This window comes from Lontra canadensis, unplaced genomic scaffold (assembly GCF_010015895.1).
Source record: "Lontra canadensis isolate GAN:19392208 unplaced genomic scaffold, GSC_riverotter_1.0 scaffold3, whole genome shotgun sequence".
Taxonomy (NCBI): Eukaryota; Metazoa; Chordata; class Mammalia; order Carnivora; family Mustelidae; genus Lontra; species Lontra canadensis.
The window spans coordinates 17,986,781-18,008,155 of record NW_022630997.1 but is presented as its reverse complement, the minus strand read 5'-3'; the positions used below and the strand labels follow the sequence as shown (position 1 = coordinate 18,008,155).

Below are 21,375 nucleotides of genomic sequence, written 5' to 3'. Positions count from 1 at the left end.
TGGTAACAATTTAATCCATGCTGTGATAGATCTTTTCGTTCGTTCATTTATTCACTTAACAAAAATATATTGAACACTTCATGTCAAGGTCTGGTGTGGGGCTAGAGAGTAAGACAGGCAAGATCCCACTCTCATGGTCTATGGGGGGAGGTGGTGTAGTGGGCATAAAATAAACAGTGAATACTTAATGACTGAGACATTTTCAGGTTTTATTTATGAAGAAAATAAAACAGTATGTGGTGATAGAGACTGGCCCAAGGCAGGCTAGGGTGTGTTGGGGTGGCTGATTTGGATTGGGGGTCAGAGATGGCCTGTCTTGTGCAAGTGACAAATTTATTTGAGCTTTGTATCATTAAAGGAGTCAGGGGAATCTCTGGGAACAGAGAGCAAGCAATCCAGGCAGACGCAGTACCTGCTGACAGTTTTGGACACTGGAGAAAAAGTGCAGGAGCTTAGAGACCAAAGAGGCCACACACATCTGAGAGGAGAGTAGGGAGGTGGCATACAACTTGTTCATATGGAAAGCAGTTCAGATTTTATTCCAAGAGTGTTAGACAGGAAGATAGCATGAAGTGAGCTCTCCTTTCTTCTAAAAGCTTCTTTGCAGTCCAGTGGCTCCAGATTATGTTAGTCACATTACTTGATGCTATAAGATTTATATTCAGTTCTGTGTTCAATTCTCACAAGTGTTGAGCTGTCTTTTAGTTTTAAAATGGTACAATGTTTATCATCATTGTTTAAAAACTGTGGCTTCTCTTCCTCCCTTCCTCCTCCCTTGGTTTTCTTTCAGGAAAAAAAAATAATTTTATTGTTTCCCATCATTACATATTAAAGAGCAAATTTGTAGAGATTGAAAAAAGACCTCAACAGAAATGTAATTTAAACATGAAAAAAGTTCTTTTTTCCATGGTATTAGGTCGATAACTAAAGTGCATTTGTCTGGTTTTCACAGTAACTTTTGTTTACTACTCAAGACTGCCATAAAATCAAGGTTTTTGGTGTCTTGTCTATTCTACCATTTTTGACAATAGAGTCCTCAAAAAAGCCATGCACTCTTGGTACTTCGAGGCTGTGCTGAGCTCTTCGTGATGGCTTTATTTTTCTCTCTTATTTTTCTTCCTGAGTTCTTCCTTCAGTCACCTCCCTGATATTCTGCCTTCCTGAATGGCTTTTCTTTATATTCTGATTTTCCAGGAGTGTCTCTGCCCCTCAACTCCCTATACCCATTAAGATCAGATAGAAAATGCTGACAGATTGTAGCTTTAGACTTCTTTCTCAAGTGAGTGGAGTTTGGAAGCAAGCCATTGAAGACCACTGTGATCATCAAATGGCCTAGGCCCCTTTTTATTTGTTGCTCTAGCAATCTTACTTCACAGAAATGCATCTTATGTGTGGACAGATGTCCCAGCGCCACCATGATGTTCACATTCCAGCCACCAGGAAGGAACTCACCTTCTTCCTTGAAAAGCAAACTTCCCACCCTCACACACTGCTGGTGGAAACAGATAAATGGAATGTGGTGTACACATATTCAGCAATAAAAATAATTAAGTACTAATAAATGCTATAACATGGATGAACCTTTGAAACACTATGCTGAATGAAAACCTACATCTTACATGATTCCATTTGTATGTGGTATATGGATTATATCTTAATAAAGCTGCTGAAAAAAAAATAAAAACAAAGGCAAACTTCCCTGTTTTACACATGGCTTCCACTTCCATCTCATAGGCTAGAAGGAAGTCACATGGTTGTACCTATACGCAAGGGAAGCTGGTAAATGTAGTGTTTACCCCAGACAGCCATGAGCCCAGCGAAAAATCAGAGGTTCTATTCCAATAAAAAGAGAGGATAGAGACTGCAGAACACTGATCATCTCTGACACACCTTAGTCAGACCTTAGACCCTGTCAGTCTACTCACAGAGAGTCACTGGATGCACTTTCCAGGAACATGACACTTAATTTTAGGTAAATTAGTCTCTTTTCCAGAGTCTATGAAAGAATGTGTTGGCTTTGTGTGCTCACATATTTTAGATCAAAGTTAATTTCATTTGGCAGTCATTCTTTACAATTTTGTTTTATAACATTTTCCTTGTTTACCGAAAGGGAAAGGTGTTTTTACCTTTTTTCTCTTTTATTTTGCTTTCAGCTGGTTTCAAAAGTTGGAAGTGAATTCAAAATGCCCCTTTCCTACATTTTTAACTCCAGTTTTTCAGAATAAGTACTCTTGAATCCCTTTTTTCCTAAATGCAGCCCTTCTGGGGTTTTGTAGAAGCTAAAGTCCTCCGGGTGTTTCCTCTACTTTTTGAATCCAGCCCCGTCCCCAGTGTTGGACTTTCAGTGCTCTCTAGAGAACAGCTGTTCTCCAGATACCCTCCCCTCCCACCTCACTTCCCACCCCACACACATACAGTCTGCTCATTGGGTCTCACTTTTCAATAAAAGTTCTGTATAAACTGTAGAGTGCTATGTATATATTAGCTGTATTTTCTAATTTCTTGCTGCCTTCCTTAGAATGCTTTCTTCCTTTTGCCTATTCCTCAGGGACCTCAAATGCAACCCCTTTGAATCTAAACACAGCTTCTCTTCTCCCTTAGCCGCTTTTCTTGGGAAATGGCACCACCTGTTGCCCAAGTCAAAAACAAGGGAGCCGTTCTGAATGCTCCCTTCTCACCCACTTCCCAAATGTACTCACTCACTAAGGCCTCTCCATTCTCTTTCTTGATGGTCCTCACCACTGCCCTTGCTCTTCACCTCCACTGCCACCGTCTCAGCTCTGTTCTCATTCATCCTGGACTGCATCTGCCTTCCTGCCCTGGGATTCAAATCCCTCCGGCTGCACATGTCACACAGCAGCCAGTGTCATTTTTCTTCAGTGCAAACCACACCAAATCTCCTGCTCCCGTCATTGTTCAGATCCTTTATTGGTTCTCTACTCTCCTCAGTTAAGTTTAAGCCTCTTTGCCAGGCAACAAGGCCCTCCAAAGCCTGGTGTTTACAGCCTGTGCCACAGCAGATCGCCTCTCTTCCCCAAATGACCTCTCCTTCCTGCTAGTCATACCAAGCAACCCACAATCTTTCAAAAGCCTCCACGGTATTGCCCCCAGTCTTTAAAAATTATGTTAAAATACACCAACAGAAAAGAGGTTGAGATCTCCCCTCTCTCTATCTGGAAGCTGGCTCCTATTTGTGTTTCAAAACTAAGTTTAGGCATCATTTTCTCTAATCCTCTCCTTTCCTTTACCCCTGGTCTGATTTCAGTGGCCTTCCCTCTTGTTTCCATAAACCCTGTACATACTTCTCTACAAACATAACGTGATGCCATAATTGTTAACTTATTTGTTTGTCCTCCCTTAAGTCCAGGGATAATATCTCGTTTCTGGATTCCCAGTCCCACACCTATCCTGAATTGTATAACAGAATTAAACAAATGTTGAAAAGCAGTAACTAATAATGAACTCTCTCCTCTGCATTTACATTTTGTTGACTTTAGAACAGGGCAGGAAATGACTAAGTGGAATTCCAGAAACCCAGGCTCTTCCATATGCCCCCACTAACCCTACTTCCAATAGGACAATCATTGGTTCAGTGACATGTTGACTCAGACTGCTCTCCAGCCAGTGGAAAGCAGGCATAGCATGGACTCTGAATCTGTTGTGTGTACCAGTATTGCCTAATTTGTCAATAGCCTGTACCTGTGTAATCCTCCATGTTGGAGTAAAGTGGTTCTGAGTTTGAAAAAAACTAATGTAATGTGTGTTTACTGATACGACATCATATCAGGTATAAGGGCATCAGGCAGGTTAACTGACAAAGAGGAGGCTGACTCTAAGTGACCTGGTTATCTGGGATGAAGGGATTAACGTATGTCAGACTTTCAGCAGCCTGCTAACTGGACCAGTAACGGACCATGGGTCCAAATGTAGTAGGGGGCAACTGTATTTTATTGATTTTAAGGTGCTCTTAGTTCATAGTTTAGTGTCTCTGAAACTGAAAAGTATTTAAATTCAGAGAAATACAATATTATAATAAGAGAAATCCAGCGTCACTATTATACCAGAGAAATAGAATAACAAATATTAATTGATTGAATAGTGCCTAAGCCTGGAATTTCATACATTAATCCAGGAAGCAGAGTGGGAAAAAGCAATGAATGGCTCACAAAGAATATCTAAAAACTTAAATTTGCATTGGCTGTGGGAGAATTTTCAGAGACTTGAGTGTAAAAAACCATCACTTATTAGCTCTAATTATCAGGGAAAATATACACATTTCACTCATCCTCGACCTCCTAAACTTGGAAAGTAAGAGTTATTAATTTTACTTTTCAGATGAAGATCGAGAAAGTCTGGTCCTGCCCTAAGTCACATAGCTAGCATATGTCACAAATGATCAGATTAAAATCTGTTAGCTTTGTTCTATTCTATGTTCCCTCCTGAAGCAAGCACTAACCCTAAAGATAAAAATAATTGTTATCTAAGGCGGGAGGAAAATTTTTTCGATTTGAGCAACTGGATCATCCCTGAAGATCAAACCTATCCCTCCATATTAGAAAGTAACAGACAGATAGGAAAGAGAGTCTTGAACAAGCTTCTTGAGTTTGGCTTTTAAGAGCCCTGAGAATGGAAATTCATGAGGGTTATTTCATCCTATTTCATCCTAAACAACCACGAATATGAAGTTGAGTCCAGTCTAGTCCATGAAAAAATCAGAACTAGAACTGACTACCTGAATATAATGTTGGTACCACTTATGTAAAGGTCTGGAGACTTAAACTTTGACCTCACTGAGACCAAAGGTATTTTCCCCTAAATCTTTCTCATTGTGATTGCAAATCTGTAGAATTACCTACTGTTTACCTGACAGGACCTATGCCTGGTATCAAATCCTCCTCTTATATCAACATCAACCTCAGTCCAGCCAAAGTTCACCAACCCCTCTTGGAAACTCTAGATTGAACTGTTGACTCCCCCAAAGTGGCCCAATTCCTTCCAGTTCTGGTTGTGCCTAAGACTGGGGCTTTTCCTTTCTCCTTACTGGTCTGTTCCAATTCCATACTTCTGATATTCCAGCATGCTTTTTGGAACCTGAGTCTTGACACTGCATGCCCTAAGGTGGGGTTTAGAAGATTACCTATAAGCCATGAAGTACTTACTAGTTGTCATACTTCTATTTTATCAGGACAACCTGTGCAAATTATTTTGCATTGTATATATATATGTTCTTTTTTTATAAAAGAGATTTTATTAAGATATAATTCACATACTATAAAATTCACCCATTTAAGTGTACAGTTCAGTGGTTTTTAGAAAATGAGTTGTACAGTCATCACTACAATCTGATTTTAGAATATTTTCATCAGCCCCCTTCCTACCACCCAGAGAAAATAGTGTGCTCATTTGCCATCACTTTCTAGCCCTAAACAATCATGAATCCACTTTCTGTCTCTATAGATGTGCCTGTTATGGACATTTCATATAAATGGAATCATACAATATGTGATCTTTTGTGTCTGGCTTCTTTCATTTAGAATAATGTTTTTGAGGTTCATCCACATTGTAGCATGTATCTGTACTTCATTCCCTCTTAATGGTCAGATAATATCCCATTGTATGGCTCTTCCACATTTTGTTTATCCATTCATCAGTAGATAAACATTTTGGTAGCTTCCACTTTTTGTTTACTATGAATAATGCTATTATGAATACTCTGGTACAAGTTCTTGTGTCGACATGTTTTATTTGTCCTGGGTATACACCTTGGAGTGAAATTGTTGGTCATATGGTAATTCTATGCTTAGCACTTTGAGGAACTGCCAAACTGTTTTCCAAACTGCTGCCCCATTTTACATTCCTAGCAGAAATTTATGAAGATTCTAACTTCTCCCTCTTTTTGTAAGTACCTGTTCTTACCTGTCTTTATTTTAGTCTTCCAAGTGGGTGTGAAGTGGTATCTCATTGTGGCTTTCATTTGCATTTCTCTGGTAACTAACGATCTTGAGAAACCTTTCATTTGTTTATTGGCCATTTGTATATCTTCTTTGGAGAAATATCTATTCAAGCCCTTTGCCCATTTTTAAATTGGGTTGTCTTTTTATTACCAAGTTACCAGAGTTCTTTATAAATTCTGGGTACAAGTCCCATACTGTATATGATTTGCAAATACCTTTTCCCATTCTGTGGGTTGTCTCTTTACTTTTTTAATGTTGTCCTTTAAAGCACAAAAGTTTAAAATTTTGATAAAGTCCAACTTATCCTTTTTTTTTTTTTTTGGTTGTTGTTACTTGTGCTCTTGGTGTCATTTCAAGAACCTACTACATAACTCGAGGTCATGAAGATTTACTACTATGCTTCTTCTAAGAGTTTTATAGTTTTAACTCTCACATTTAGGTCTATGAGCCACTTGGAGTTAATTTTTGTGTATGGTTTAAGGAAGAGGTCCAACTTCATTCTTTTGCATGTGAATATCCAGTTGTCCCAGCTCCATTTGTGGAAAAGACTATTCTTTCCCTATTGCCTTGATACCCTTGTTGAAAATCAATTGACCATAAGTGTGAAGTTTTATTTCTGGATCTTCAATCTATATGTCTATTTATACACCAGTGTCACACATTGTTAATTACTATAGTTTTGTAGTTTGTATTTTGTTTTTTTTCTCAACTACAAATTTTTTAATAAAGAAAATTATAAAACATGGAAAAATCAGCTCAGAAAGTCCATTTACTTCTTTAGTAGATCATTGTTTGACAAACTAACATCAATTTTTAAATACTATTACATAAAGCATGATGGAGAAGAGAAATTTTTCATTATAATTAGAAAAGTCACCAAAAAATTTGCCAAGAAAAACCAAAGCCATTTTGAAAATAAACACCGTCCATGCCAAACTAGTATAAAATGAATCCAGGAGACTTCAAAAGGAAAAAAACTTTCTCCCCAATATTTTCTCTCCTTTTTATGGCTTCTGAAATGGGGAGACTCTCAAATTCAAAGGTTGCTGAGCTGTTCTGATTTGGCTCTTTTGGTATCTGTTTTTTCACCACTCTTTTCCTTCTTCCTTAACATCTACTTTTTTTTTTTTTCCCCTCAGTTTCCTTCTTGTCTTCTTTGGTTCTAGTTTTCTTTGCTCTTTCCTTATGATAGTCACATTTCTATGACCTCCTTTCCTTCATCCTCAGAATCTGAGAATCCCTCATCACAAGCTCTCTCTTTATCTGATATTCAAATAGAAATTCTCTTGTCTGATTCTTGTCCATCTTTATCTCCACTGTCTTCATGAATAGCATCTTCCAGAATAGCTTGCATCTGGATGCCAGGTGAATGAGGTAGCATGTGTAAATTTTCAAATAAATGCTGTTTTATTTTTTCCATATATTCCATAGTGTTCTGGCTTGTCATGTTTGAAGGACTAATATACAGTTTGCAGTCTGCCCCAAAATACTCAAAGTAATCATTATATGGCAATTCACTGGGAACCTCACAATTGAAGGCAACTGTAGTCTTATATGTCCAATATCGAGCAACATTACAGATTGTCTATCCACCTCCAAGAATCAGTATTGGCCTATCGAAAGTTTTTACCACTTCCACACATTTGGCATGACCTTTGACTGTCAAACTGAAGCAACCAAGTCTATCACCAAATAATGAGTCTGCACCACACTGTGACACCACAGCACTAGGTTGATGTATTTCCATCACTTTCAGGATAATAGGCTTACATAACTTCCCTGACTCATCATTTATACCATCTCTCATTGGAAAGTTGACAGCAGAATACAGACTATTCTGTACCGATATCCCTCATGTCTCCTCTTCCAGGTAAGTATTCCCTATATTTATGGAATAATAGTCATTACACAATCTGTTGCATAAAAAGTTTCTTGAGCACCATCACCATGATGAATATCAGTGATAATACATAAGACTCTTTGATGATACTTCAGTAACTCAAGGATGGCAAGTACAATATCATTAACACAACAGAATCCCAATTCTTCTGATTTCTTAGTATGATGAATTTCCTCCAGCCCAGGTAACAGCCATGTTGGTTTGTTGTTGGTTTAACTTCACAGCCCCAAGCACCAGCTGAGGGCTGACAAAACTTAGTCCATTGAACTCTGGACAATTATCTCCAACACTAAACTTCTGCATCTGCTTACATATTCAGACATGTTATCTGGTCTTATTGAATATAAACATTTGATGTATTCATCACTGTGGTATTTTGCCATTTCTTCACCAGTGGTTTTATGGGGACTGTATATTTCCATTTTTTTATATAAACCATAACTTAGCAGCAAGTTACAGAGCCATGAGGATTCTGAGGTTTCATGGGCTGATCCTGTCCATAATAATAATTTCCAGTATCACCATCATAGTAGTTGACTTTCTTCTTGCCACCTCCGTAACACTAGGGCATGGATTCCCAGACCACATCCAGCTCCCAGTGCTGGCTCTTCCTGCTCCTGCTGCTGGGTCTCAACCCAACTTGCAGGTGGCAGTGCCACAGAGAAGGGCTGGCTGGCGGTTGGAGAGAAAAGAGTGATGGGAAGGACCGAGAGCACCTAGTATATACAGTAAAATATTGACAGTGATTATCTCTGTAGGGTGTTTATTTATTTTGCTTTTTTCATTTTCCACTTTTTATGTTAAACACCTATTATCATTGTAATTAGAAGCAAAACATATCAACCATTACTTTTAAAAATACAAATCAAATAAAATCAAATGATTAGATAACAAGGAAAAAGAAAGTGTACTGACCAATCCTAAATTATTTTTATGAACTTATGGAAAACAGTAACTGGGAGCCAACCAGCTCCTGCACAGAGGCAAGGGTATATGGGGCTCTCAAGTTCAGAGGGGAAGAAAGAAGATAAAATGGCCAAGGTCTTTTTGATGGTCCCTGGCTCTAGGAATCAGAAAATTAATAATGATTAATAGTTTACAAAAAAGAAAAGAACTTGTACATTTTGTTTTAGAAGTCTGTATTACAAAGGGGAGATCAACAAAAGTTGGCAAAAGCAAATTCCTTTGTCATCTGGTAATACATGATACCTGATTTGGATTGCCCTTCTTTGGTTTCTTTAAAAACCTGCATTGTACTCAATTACCAAACAACAAAATAGTTCCTGGAGGACCTATCTGATCTTACTGGTGTACATACTTAAATGGTTTCATCCAGATTTGGAGAGTTATAACAATTTGATTTGATTGACTTTGCTATCACCAGTAGATTACTGAGTTATACCATAAATTCAGCGAAGCTAAAAACTGTCCAGAATGTGCATGTGTATGACTTGGGTGGATTTATTTGTATTTGCCATGGAAAAAAGGCACAAAGTATTCTATTTACCTGAAGCTGCTATTTTTATCCAAAAAGTGTCCTGGATCAAACTTCTCTGGATTGGGAAACTCCTTGCCATTGAAAAAAACTAAAGACAGTAATGCAATACAGTAGTGCCCTGGAACCAAGAAATGGAGAGTGGAATGTTACTCTATCACATTTATCCTTGGTTTATTAAAAAAAAAAAATACCACCACCACCACCACCTAACACTCTTAATTATAGTGGATTGAATAGGACTGAGCACTCTTAAACTAGCCTCATGAGTGGTTGTCTAGAGTTATGGCTGTTTTACACACACTCTCATACATTACCTTTTACTGAATAATAAGATGGTTGTCAGTGGGAAGAACAATATTATGGTCAATGTGTAATAATCAATTCTTGAAAAGCTAGGGTTTGTAACCCATTTTGTCTAGACAACAAACTTTACTGGAATTGCTGCCTCAAATTAGGAGCTTACATGTCACAATATTTTTCTTTCTGAATCCAGATATGAATGGAAGAAAATGAGATATGAAATTACTGACTGAAACCCCACTTCCCTCACTTGTAAAATGGGGTGAGGCAACCAAAACAACAGGCTTTCTTCTTTTTTCACAAAAAGTTTTGAGGATTAAATGACAAAATAGTAACAATAACCATAATTTATATTGGGCCCTTCACATTTACCTGACACTGCACTTAGTTTTTTAGAAATCTCATTTAATCTTCACTTCAACCATGTCTAATAGGCTCTCTTTGTTCATATGGTATAAACAAGGAAACTGACATTTAGAAAGAAGAAATAATTTGAGGTTAGACTTTTAGCAAGTGGCATGGTTAGAATTTGAACCAGGTTCTATCTGATTATAAAAGCATTCCTACTACTTAAGCAAAAGCTTCCTTTTTCCATATTTACTTTATTTTGCATTTCCCCTAAACATTATTTTATAATGATTTGAGTAGGTAATACATGGTATAAAATATAAGAAAATGTACAAAAGGGTGAAAAGTGAAAATGAATCCACTTCTCCTATATTCTTTTGGTTTCCTTCTTTATGTAATCACTGTTACGCACTTATGATATATCCTTTGGGAGATAGATTACAGATTAAAAAAAAAAAAGACACATATATACATCCCCCACTATTTTCACTCAAATAGCAGCATCCTAGGGTATTCTGACACTTGCTTAGTATTCTACTTTATTGAAATAAGGCAATTTTTAAAAAAGATTTTATTTGACACACACATACACACACACACACAGAGATCACAAGTAGGCAGAAAGGCAGGCAGAGAGAGAGAAGGGGAAGCAGGCTCTCTGCCGAGCAGAGAGCCCAAAGTGGGGCTCCATCCCAGGACCGTGGGATCATGACCCAAGCCGAAGGCAGAGGCTTTAACCCACTGAGCCACCCAAGCACCCAAAATAAGGGAATTTTAAAAACTCTTTTAAAATGAACACTCAAGGGGCACCTGGGTGGCTCAGTGGGTGGGTTAAAGCCTCTGCCTTTGGCTCAGGTCATGATCCCAGGGTCCTGGGATTGAGCCCCGCGTCAGACTCTCTGCTCAGACTCTCTGCTTCCTCCTCTCTCTCTCTGCCTGCCTCTCTGCCTACTTGTGATCTCTGTCAAATAAATAAATAAATAAAATCTTTAAAAAAAAAACAAATAAAATAAAATGAACACTAAGAGATCTTCCCATCTTTAAATATCACAAATATTGCTATGATGAATACTCTTATTTTGGGGGAGGTTCATGAAGGATAAATTCTCAGTAGTGAAATGCCTTTTAAATTTTGTTTTGAATTTTGATGAATACTGCCACATTGCCTTCCACAGAGGTATTTTACAGTTTACAGATTAAAATTCTCTGTAGATATACTTGAGCCACCAAGAATAAATTTTCATGTAAGATGTGAGTTAGGGATATATATTATTTCCAACTCCCCCTGAGTTTTCTGAACTCTATTGAATAATCCATATTTTCCCTCTAGGTTACAAGGAAAAAGTCTCCTTTATCATGTACTAAGCTTCCATATGGAACTGTTTATTTTTTATACTTTAATTGACCTATTAAAGCTATAGTACTCAGCTTCAATAACTGTGATTTTAAGATTTTATTTGAGAGACAGAGTGAGCAGGGGGAGGAGCAGAGGGAGAGGGACAAGCAGACTCTGCACTGAGCGTGAAGATGGATGTGGGGCTTGGTCCCATGACTCTGAGATCACGACCCGAGCAGAAATCAGGAGTCGGACACTTAACCAACTGAGCCATCCAGGTGTCCCAGTAACTGTGACTTCATATTTTAACATTAGGTAGGGCTATTGTGATAATTCTTTTAAAACTTTCCCTATCAAGTTTGGGATGTTAGTTTAGTTCCAAAAACTACTGGTTGATATTTTTACTGAAATCTCATAAACGTGTAGATTGATTTTGGGATAACTGCTCTCTCTTCCTTCCCACAGAATAAGTCAATTTATTAAAAATCTTACATCCTCTCTTTAACAGTTTAAAGTTTTTTCTATAGATCTTGAAATTTCTTGCTTATTACCAAGTATTTTATCCTGGCTTTTAATTAATAAAAACTGGACTTCATTATATTTTTTAAGTTTTATTTTATATAGGGTAGCAATTGTTTGTTTTAAAATAATAAATTTGTGGGGCACCTGGGTGGCTCAGTTGTTTAAGTGTCTGACTCTTGATTTCGGCTCAGGTCATGATCTCAGGGTCGTCAGATCAAGCCCCATGGTGGTTGGGCTCCTTGATCAGCTTGGAGTCTACTTGAGATTCGATTCTCTCCTTCTCCTTCAGCCCCTCGCACTCATCCTGTCTCTAAAATAAATAAATAACATCTTAAATAAATTTGTACGTAACTACTGAATTCTATTTTTGCAATCATGTTTAGAAAATTTTCTTGTACTTTACAGGTACAATTGTATCGTCTACAAATATGCCTCCTTTAAGATTTTATTTCATTCCCTTTTTCTAATTCTAGTAATGGTAGATAGACTTGTTTTATTCCTGATACGATGGTGATCCTTTTAGTCTTTCATCAATTAGCCTGATTTGAGAAATGTTTTCTCTGGCTAGGGAGGTATTCATCCATTCCCATTTTATTAAGGGTTTAAAAAATTAAAAAAGGATGTTAATTATCAAAGCCATTTTCTATACAAACAAGACATCATGTGATTGCTCCTAAATTCTATTAACATGATGCTTTTTTATTTGTATTTTTTAGAGAGAGAGGGAGAGAGAGAGCTCGAGCACGTGTGAGCAAGGGCAGGGAGTGGCAGCGGGAGAGGGAGAACAAGAATCTTAAGCAAGCTCCATGCCCAGCGCAGAGCCCAAGAGTGGGCTCTATCTTACAACCCTGAGATCATGACCGGAACCGAAATGAAGACTCAAACACTTAACTGACTGAGCCACCCAGGCACCCCTACATGGTTAATTTTAGTAGATTTCCTAGTGTTAGACCATTCCTGTGATACTGATTATCTTCATTTGGTGGTAGTGTAGTATTTTTTTTTTTAAGATTTTATTTATTTACTTGTTAGAGAGAAAGAGAGAGAGAGAGCATGAGCACAGGCAGACAGAGTGGTAGGCAGAGGCAGAGGGAGAAGCAGGCTCCCCCCCCGAGCAAGGAGCCCGATGTGGGACTCGATCCCAGGACGCTATGATCATGACCTGAGCTGAAGGCAGCTGCTTAACCAACTGAGCCACCCAGGCGTCCCAGTGTAGTATTTTTAATGTGATGCTAGACTGTTAGTAGACTTTCGCACTGATATTTTTAAGATTGGTAGCTATTTCTCTTTTGTAGTATTTTGGTCAGGCTTGGCACCTTTTCCTCCCCTTCTATTCTTTAGAACTGTTTAAATGTAAAACCCAATCCCTTAATCACTACAAAAAACTGACTACATCTTCAGTGCCCATGTAGATGTTTTGGTAAATGCAAAGTGCTCTACGAATATTAACTGTTAGAAGCTCCAATATCCCAAATGTTGTGCTATGTGATGTCCTCGAAGAGAATTTGCATTAAAGAAGGTTGATGCTTGGACTGGTTACCTTAGAGCTACAATCACATTTTCTATCTCTTCTTCCTTTTTAAAATCCATCATGATAAAGATATATGAGATCCTCATTACTGGAAATCACTGCCCCCTTTATACATCCTCTATGAGAGTGGGACGGGGCCTTGGAACCCTAGATCAGCCTCCCCCAGTTTAGGAAGACAAAAATGCACCCCACAATCACCATGCAGAAATCATTAGGCAAACTGCATAAAAATATGTTGCTGAACCCACTGAAGAGCCTTGTGAAGATGTAAACAAGTTCAGAGATGTTAGGTAACTTCCCATGGTTACAAATTAAGTCCTCACACAGATACTCTACCCTAATTTCTAGGTCTTTCTTTTTTCCCCACTATTCACTTTCACGCATTTCACATTCATCCTTTTTTTCTTTTGTGCAACAAAACTGACACTGACCAACTCATATGGGCCAGGCATGAGCAACAGATACCAGCCCAAGAAAGAGCAGAATCACAGTCCCTGCCCCTAGAGAGCTGAACATTTGTAAGAAAGACATCAAACAGGTAAAGTGACGTGTGTGAAATGTTCTAAGGCAGAAATGTGAAGTGCTGACCTCAGCCAACAGTTTAGCGTGACCTGTCTGAAGAATTGAAGACTTATTAGGAGTTAGCAAAGGAAAGTTGGAGTTACAAGGGGAAAAAAATTAGCCAGGTTGACAGAACACTATATTTAAAGGGACACAGAGAAGGTACATTCAAGGACTCAGGCTAGAGAGGTCTGTGGGGGCCAGATCACAAACAGCCTTCTATTGCACACATCTGGGACTTATCACCAAGCAACCAGAGATCACAACTTCTAATTCACAAAATTCCTCTTCCACGGCAATAGGCAGAAATCACTTAGTTCTAAATCACTTCATTTTAATACCCACCCAGACCTACTGGATAATTGGTTTGAATGAGTTAAATTTCCCTGGTCTGCAGCAGCAAACAGAATACTATGGGGTTGGAGCCCACGGGAACCCAAGTAAAGGGCTCCTGTCCTCGAAACTCCCAATTACCAAGCCCCACTGCCCAACATCACTGTGGAATTATTTCCCAGAAAGGAAAGGCTGAGAGGTGGGTAGACGAGGTCCAGCCTTGGCTCTTGGACTAACATTTGAATTGGTGTCAGTAGCTACATCATACCACTGCCAGTTATAATTTGTACCATTTGTCCTTCCTCTGCCTTAGTATAACTGCCCCACCTCCTCCCTTCCTCCCTTCTTAGACAGCCTCAGAAAGGCACGATGCTCCAGCCTCCCTCTTTCCTCTTCTGCTGCTGACCACATCCCGCCAAGAATCAGAACATTCCTAGTTAAATTCTGTGTCAGGAAGAGTGGAAACCCTGCTTTCAAAATTCTTATAGCTGGGAAGCAGTATTCTGAGAAGAGTATAAGAAACACCTCTACAGTTGAGTGAAACTAGTAAATAAACTGGCTACCTAGTCAAAATGGGCAAGAGAGCCTTAGGAATATGTTTGAGACAACAGAAAATAATGGGAGACATAAGGAAAAAATACAAATCACTGATAGTAAAATAATTTTATTTGGTTTCTTTTTTTTTTTTTTTTTAAAAAAGGTAGCAATTCACATATAAATTTAGACTTCAAGATTACAGTGTATATTTGCCAAAAGGAACATCCCTGCAGGAGGGATAGACTTAGAGCCTGAGCGAGCACTGGGAAACACACTCCATGGAGAGTTTAAGTGGAAGTAGTTTCTTTACAACTTCGTAACCCTAGTTCCCTGTTCCTCAACTCTGCCACCAGGCGGCTTGTAAGAAAACCCCCATCCATCACTTTGGGGCAACAGCTTTCAGCTCATGGGAATAGGAAACATCTCTAGGAATGAAAGCACAAAGGTCAATGACCCAAATTTCCCACAACAATCATTATCTATCTGCAGCAACAATACATGACAGGTGAAGAGTTTATTCTTATAGTTCAAAGGTTCTTTAAAGAAGGGCTAGAGAAAACAAGATCCATTCATAAAGAGAGTGCATATAATAAGCAAAAATAAAAAAGGATTCTCTCCATTATTACAAATGCCTCTCTAGTATAAGGCCCAGGGAAAAGACCCACTCAAATTTGGGATTCCTTCCCCATAGAAAGTGTTTGGCACAACCCACAAGATGTCATGAGACTGACAGGACTGACAGCGGAAAGATTTCTGGAAAGTGGTCCCAAGACTTCTGTCTGGCTTAACCATAGTATACATGAAAGGTGTCTTAATAAGCTGCACAAATTCAGGCCTAACTATGGGGCACACTGTTTCAGGAAAGCTAATCCGAGGGGAAAGAAGGCCCAGATGAGATAGGTCTCCCATAGCCACAGGCTTACTCATAACTCAGTCTGTCACCCTCTCATGGGAGATTAAATCCCCTGGCTGCCCAGTAAGTCAGTGGAATCCTGACTTCCTAGGAAGGGTAAAAGCTGGAGAACTTTGATTTCAGCATCTCAGAGGCGGGGGGCGGAAAAAAACAAGACAAAGATGACCAAAGATGCTAAGTTACTCTGTTCCATACTATGTAGGCTCCAGAAGAACAATATTGAGGAGAATCAGTGTGCTAGTAACCATGACAGCCCTAGGACATGGCCTTCAGGCAGAAGTACTGGGGCAAATAAATGTACCCCAAATCCAGTTTTAAAAATGAAAACTTCCTGCAGTTATGATACAATACTGTGCAGTGAACAGCTGGGAATTATACGCTGCCCTTAGTTCTGGTTAAAGCCCTGCCCTGCTCTTGGCCAGCCAGAGCTGAGAGGTGACATATAAGGAGTTGTCTGTGGCTAAAAACCAGGCACCTTAGTTATGAATGGCCTGGGGCAGTAATGCAGTCATCATCCAATGGAGGGGAATGCAGGGCCCCAGAGCTTTGGTTCAAAGCAAAGGTTTCATCTCACCCAGAACTTCAAGCCAAGCTCTCTCTATCTCCGAGGCTACTAATGCAATAACTGGTGATTAGGAATCCCTGGTTGGGTGGCAAGGTACATATATCCCAGCAGGCCAACTCAACTACAGGAAAATAAAAAGGTGCAAATAGTATCAAGTAAATTGTTGCTCAAGTGCAAGATCATTTCCTGGAGAACTTCAGCGGACTAGATGCTAATCACATGGATGAACGCTGGGACTGAACCCCACAGAGAGAGCCTGGGCCCCAGGTGTGATCGGTCTTCTTCACACTTACCGCATCCAGGCCATCTTCTCGGGCCTCCTATGTCTTGAATGGCTGAGCGCACGTTTCCGCGGGGACCAATGTAAACATTATTCAATAGATCTCAGCTTAGAAAAACACAGCTTGTTATATACTTAATGTCTAACATTCCAGTGCAGGCAGTATCTTAGCATCAGACTTTCCCTCATTCATGAGTATCAGTTCAGAAAGGAACACACACAGGATACTTGATAAAATTGTGGCTGAAAAGACATCCAGGTGCCAGACAACTGGCTCTATCCTGCAATCGGCTGATAAACCAGGGCTACCACAGGAGAGGCAGAACAGACCGAGCACAGGTTCTCTGTGAATCTGAAGTGTTGTATAACCATTGTTCCCACTTAACCCCTTGGGCCACATTCTGATATGGGAGTACATTTCCACCCCTTGCATCAACCTGTGCTCTCCTTGTTTTGGATGGGGCTCTCTCCAGAGGGTTCAAGAGCCTCCTTAGAGAGGAGAGAACTTTTTCTTCCAGTCCTAACATCTGAATATTTCGAAGCACAAGAGGAGTCCATGAACATGCTAGGGATGTTGCTGCCAAAGTAGATCTTACTGTTAGAAGCAATGGCCTGGTACCTTTTGAGCTCCAGATACTCCGGGGTCAATTTGTGCTGTGTGGGGGCAAACAAGAGCAAAGAAATCAGGACACTTTGGTCCAACAGTCGTCTCTCTCTTTCCTTACACGCATTTTCCCCACTGCTCTCCTGCATCACTACTCAACTCTGACTCATCGCCCGTGACCTTCTCTCAACTTTAACGTGTGGCTCTCACATTCACAGCCGTATTTTAGACTTAAAGTTCCTTAAACAAGCTCCTGTCCTAATACAGGAAGAAGCTGTTCATTTTTAATTAAAAAAAAAAAAAAAAGGATGGAGGAGGTGGGTTTTGGGAACAATGATAACTACTAATATTTCTATAGTGACTTAAAGCCTATAAAATGTTTTTGTATCTACTGTCTTATTTCATCTAGCTGAGTTCAACCTGGAATCAGCTTGGAATCTCTGCAGGTTCTCTTAAGTGGTAAACAGGTCAACAGATGAGAGTGGCAGAGCTTCAAAGGGGCTGGGCTCAGAACCTTATAATCAACCATCCATGATTCTGCTTTTCTTGACCACAATCTAAAAGTGGAAAGAGACCTCAAGAAATTACCTGGTCTGGCCTCATGCCCCTACTTAGAAGGTGGTTGTTAAAACTGTGATGAACATGTTTGTCAATCAAACAGATCTTTCTCCCTATCACAGTTTTTAGTTTTTTAAATTTAAATCATGGTGCCATGATACATCCAACCAAAATCTCTCTGGGCTTAATCTAAACTTATTCCTAATATTCCCTGGAATATACTTTCCCCAAAGCCTATGGGAACCTTTCCTAGTAATCCTTTCCACATCTCAAATCCCCTGCCTGTCCTCTAGACCCTTCACAGACCCCCAACACCTTCCACTCCCTGGGTCTAAACTCCCTCTGCTGAAATACTCATCAAATCTGGTCACAGCGCATAACCAAAGTACTTTCTAATGCCTTACTACTATAGGTCATTATCTGATAGCATTTTTCAAAATGGCATAAAACTGCTGTCCCTTTCAGCATAAGGCTAATCTCAGTGACAAAGTCTCGATACTTGTGTGCCTAGCCAGCTTCTCCTATGACAGATCTGAATTGCTAGTTTTATATACAAGTTTCTCACCTTTTCTCCATCTTAACCAAATTCCATTCTGTTTCTATAAAGTTGTGTCTCCTCCGAAATGTTAAATTTACTTCTAAATTTATACCAGATTTCAAAGTATTGACAACTTCCATTCTATAAATCTATCATGTCTTATCATTTCATCTGAAACCACAGTATATTGTTCCTTTCTAAACTGAAAGAATTTAAGACCTGTCTATGCTTTCAATCTTGACTCTAATCCTTTAAACCACACCAAACACAATGGACCTCCTCCTCAACTCTTTCAATATTCTGATCTATTTTGCAATTAAAAACTTTATAAACGTTGGTCATATTCTTCCCTTCTCAGAATACCACAGGGCTTCTAGCTGCCTCTTCCTAATTCCTGCTAAGTAGGTCTATGTTCTCTAAACCTAGATTAACCCAAGTCCTTTTACAAAAACTGTTCACCTGTATCACGCTCCTTTCTCAAATTATCACACATCAAGTTCCTCACAACTAGATTATTTTTAAATCCAGTAAACAAGCAGTACTCAGGGGCATTTGAAAACGTATGTTGTAGGGAGTACTACTGATGCTTAGCAGGCAAGGGTCAGGGATGCAAAATAGCCCGTAATACCTAAGACAGTCTCCAACAATGAAAAAGTATCCCATCTCAAAATGCCAGGGATGTTGCTGATGAGAAACACTACACTCAATAAGCTTAGCATTTATACAAAAAAGCTACCTTACCTGGAAAGCAACTCTAAATGGACTTTACTCTTCTCCTGTTACTCCTGTCATTCCATGAGAAGACCCTCACCTTTCATGGTTACTGAGCCCTGATACGGCAGTATGGATGGATGATTTATGGTATTTGACCTGTGTTTACGTATCTGCCTTTCTTTGTCCTAGCTCCTCACTTTTACAAGGAACTATACAAAGTTCTCTCCCCAATGAGTGTGCAATATGTCTTGATAAATGATTGGCTGTTTTTAGAGAGTGTGATGGTAACTACCCTTCCTTGACACTGGACAGATCACCTCTATCACAATACAGCCTCCCCCTCCCAAACCCCAGCCCCAAGGAAAAGCAAAATCCCAAACACTCTATTATTAGGAGAGGCAGAGAGCCAGTCACCTTATTTGAGGTGGCATATTTGTGTGCAGCATAATACTCAGCATCTGCCTTCGCCTTCTCTCGGGCCAGGAATGCAGCATCTAGCAAGCAAAATAGAGTTAGGGTGTTTAAAACAAAGGAAAGTTGTAATCCATTTCCTCAGCTGGGTTAGAGTTCAGATTTTATGTTAAGTAGGGGTCTCTTTCTCTACTGCCTAATATTTTGATCACTTCATTTTTTTTAAAGATTTTATTCTTTTAAGTAATTTCTACACCCAGTATGGGGCTTGAACTTACAACCCCAAAATCAAGTCACATGCTCCAATGACCAGCCAGCCAGGTACTCCTTGATCACGTAAAGGCATTTATCAACAACAACAGTTTTCAAATCCCACTCCCCAGACACACTCTTCTCAAAGCAGAATACTCTTGTCAACGTCAAAGAACTCTCAGCTCATCAGAGCCTACTTCATTTTGTTCCTTCTTTCCTCTACCCTCATCACTCAAAAAGCCTCACATCCTACCCAGGCTCTAGGCTTCAAGTAAAATAATGAAGTCCAGATATGAAAGCTCTGCTCTATTTATTGCACAGTCCCCACCCCCTCCAAATTTGATCCAGAATCAGTTAATGCAGAATGACAGGAAGTAGTAGTATATAAGAAAAGAGGTTGAATGTCTGGTCTTCAAGACTGAGCTCAGAACATCAACATCTCACTATAGGAAATCAAGGAATTTGAGAGCCTCTGTGAAAACTGGGGCTTATTTTTTCCTTAATTTTTTTGTTATTTTTGTTGTTGTTGCTAGATAGAAAAGAAACTGGTAGTGGTGGGGTTTCTTATCTTACATGTTCTTTACAACTGGTTATAAGTAATTCTCATACTTTGCCTGAGAACAAAGTGGTAGCTAATAAGCCACAACTTAAGGACAGAAAATTGGTAATTTTTTATAAAAATTTGTCTAGGGTATGAGGGCAGCCACATCCTCCAGACCAGATTATTCTGTCTCTGGCCCTCCCGCCTACCACAATCAAGAGCGCGATCTCTGAGGCAGAGAAGTAGTTTGGGACAGTTAGAGCCTCTTTTCTCCCTGATGTACCTTCAATTTCAGAAATGCGCTTTTCAGTTTCTTTTTCCATCACCTTCTGCTGAAACCGAATTTTTGCCACCTGTGCAATCTTCTCTGCTTCTATAATTATATACAAAAGAAGACACATTCAAAAATATTTCTCTAGTTCCAGAAATACTTAGAATAAGCAGCACATTGTCTTAACATTTATACAATTTTTATGGGCTGTTTCATTAAGTTTTATCCCCCCAGACTACAAACTACTCAACAGAAAAAAGGGAATTTATTTCCTATTTCACTGTTCTGTTGACAGAGCTAGTTTTGTGGGAAAGGGGAGTACAAAAGGTTTCATTCCTTCATGGTATACACAGCAACAGTCCACAAGCTAATGGGAAAAATGATACTTCATGAAAGTAGTCAGAACAAAAAAAGAGCAACATAAATGCAACGCAACACAGAACAATCTTATAAAATGGCAGGAGAAAGAAAGAACAAGGAAAGTAAGTTAAACCAAGAAAGGCCTTCTGGAAGAATTCCTAAAGAAAATAATGGACATGACCGAGGAGGTCATGGCAGAAGGCATAAAGAAAAGAAGAATGAATGAAGTCACAATGAAAAGGTGATTATGGAGGCAGCCGACAGGGGAAGACAACAAATAATTAGAATAGAAAGAAGGCTAGATGACTCCCATCTTCAGCAATGGGCTAAATATACTCAGGATCAACTTGATTAATGGTTAAGTTACCATCAGGGAAGTGACAAAAAGAAAATAATATCAGAGAAGTATAATTCTGACTGCTGCTGAACATGAAAGAGAAAGCAGGCTAATTCATCTGACACTGTGAAAATAAGTGTTGGGGATGAACAAGTTAGCTGCAGCAGGAAAAAAACAAACATCCTCAAGTAAACTAGAGGCCTAACCAAAG

The 21,375-nt window shown here is 39.2% G+C and overlaps 1 protein-coding gene and 1 pseudogene across 1 annotated transcript in view; both read right to left on the bottom strand.

Moving 5' to 3' along the window:
* Window positions 1-7,059: 7,059 nt before the first annotated feature.
* Window positions 7,060-9,498, bottom strand: LOC116879839 (annotated as a pseudogene).
* Window positions 9,499-14,931: 5,433 nt separating this feature from the next.
* ERLIN1 (ER lipid raft associated 1) overlaps window positions 14,932-21,375 on the bottom strand; it is a 38,347-nt gene continuing 31,903 nt past the window's right edge. The window contains exons 10-12 of the mRNA XM_032882417.1: window positions 20,480-20,569; window positions 19,407-19,486; window positions 14,932-17,232 (exon numbers count right to left, since the gene is read on the bottom strand). Coding sequence (XP_032738308.1) covers window positions 17,011-17,232; window positions 19,407-19,486; window positions 20,480-20,569 — 392 coding nt within the window. The 3' untranslated portion in view covers window positions 14,932-17,010. The remainder of the gene's footprint in view (window positions 17,233-19,406; window positions 19,487-20,479; window positions 20,570-21,375) is intronic.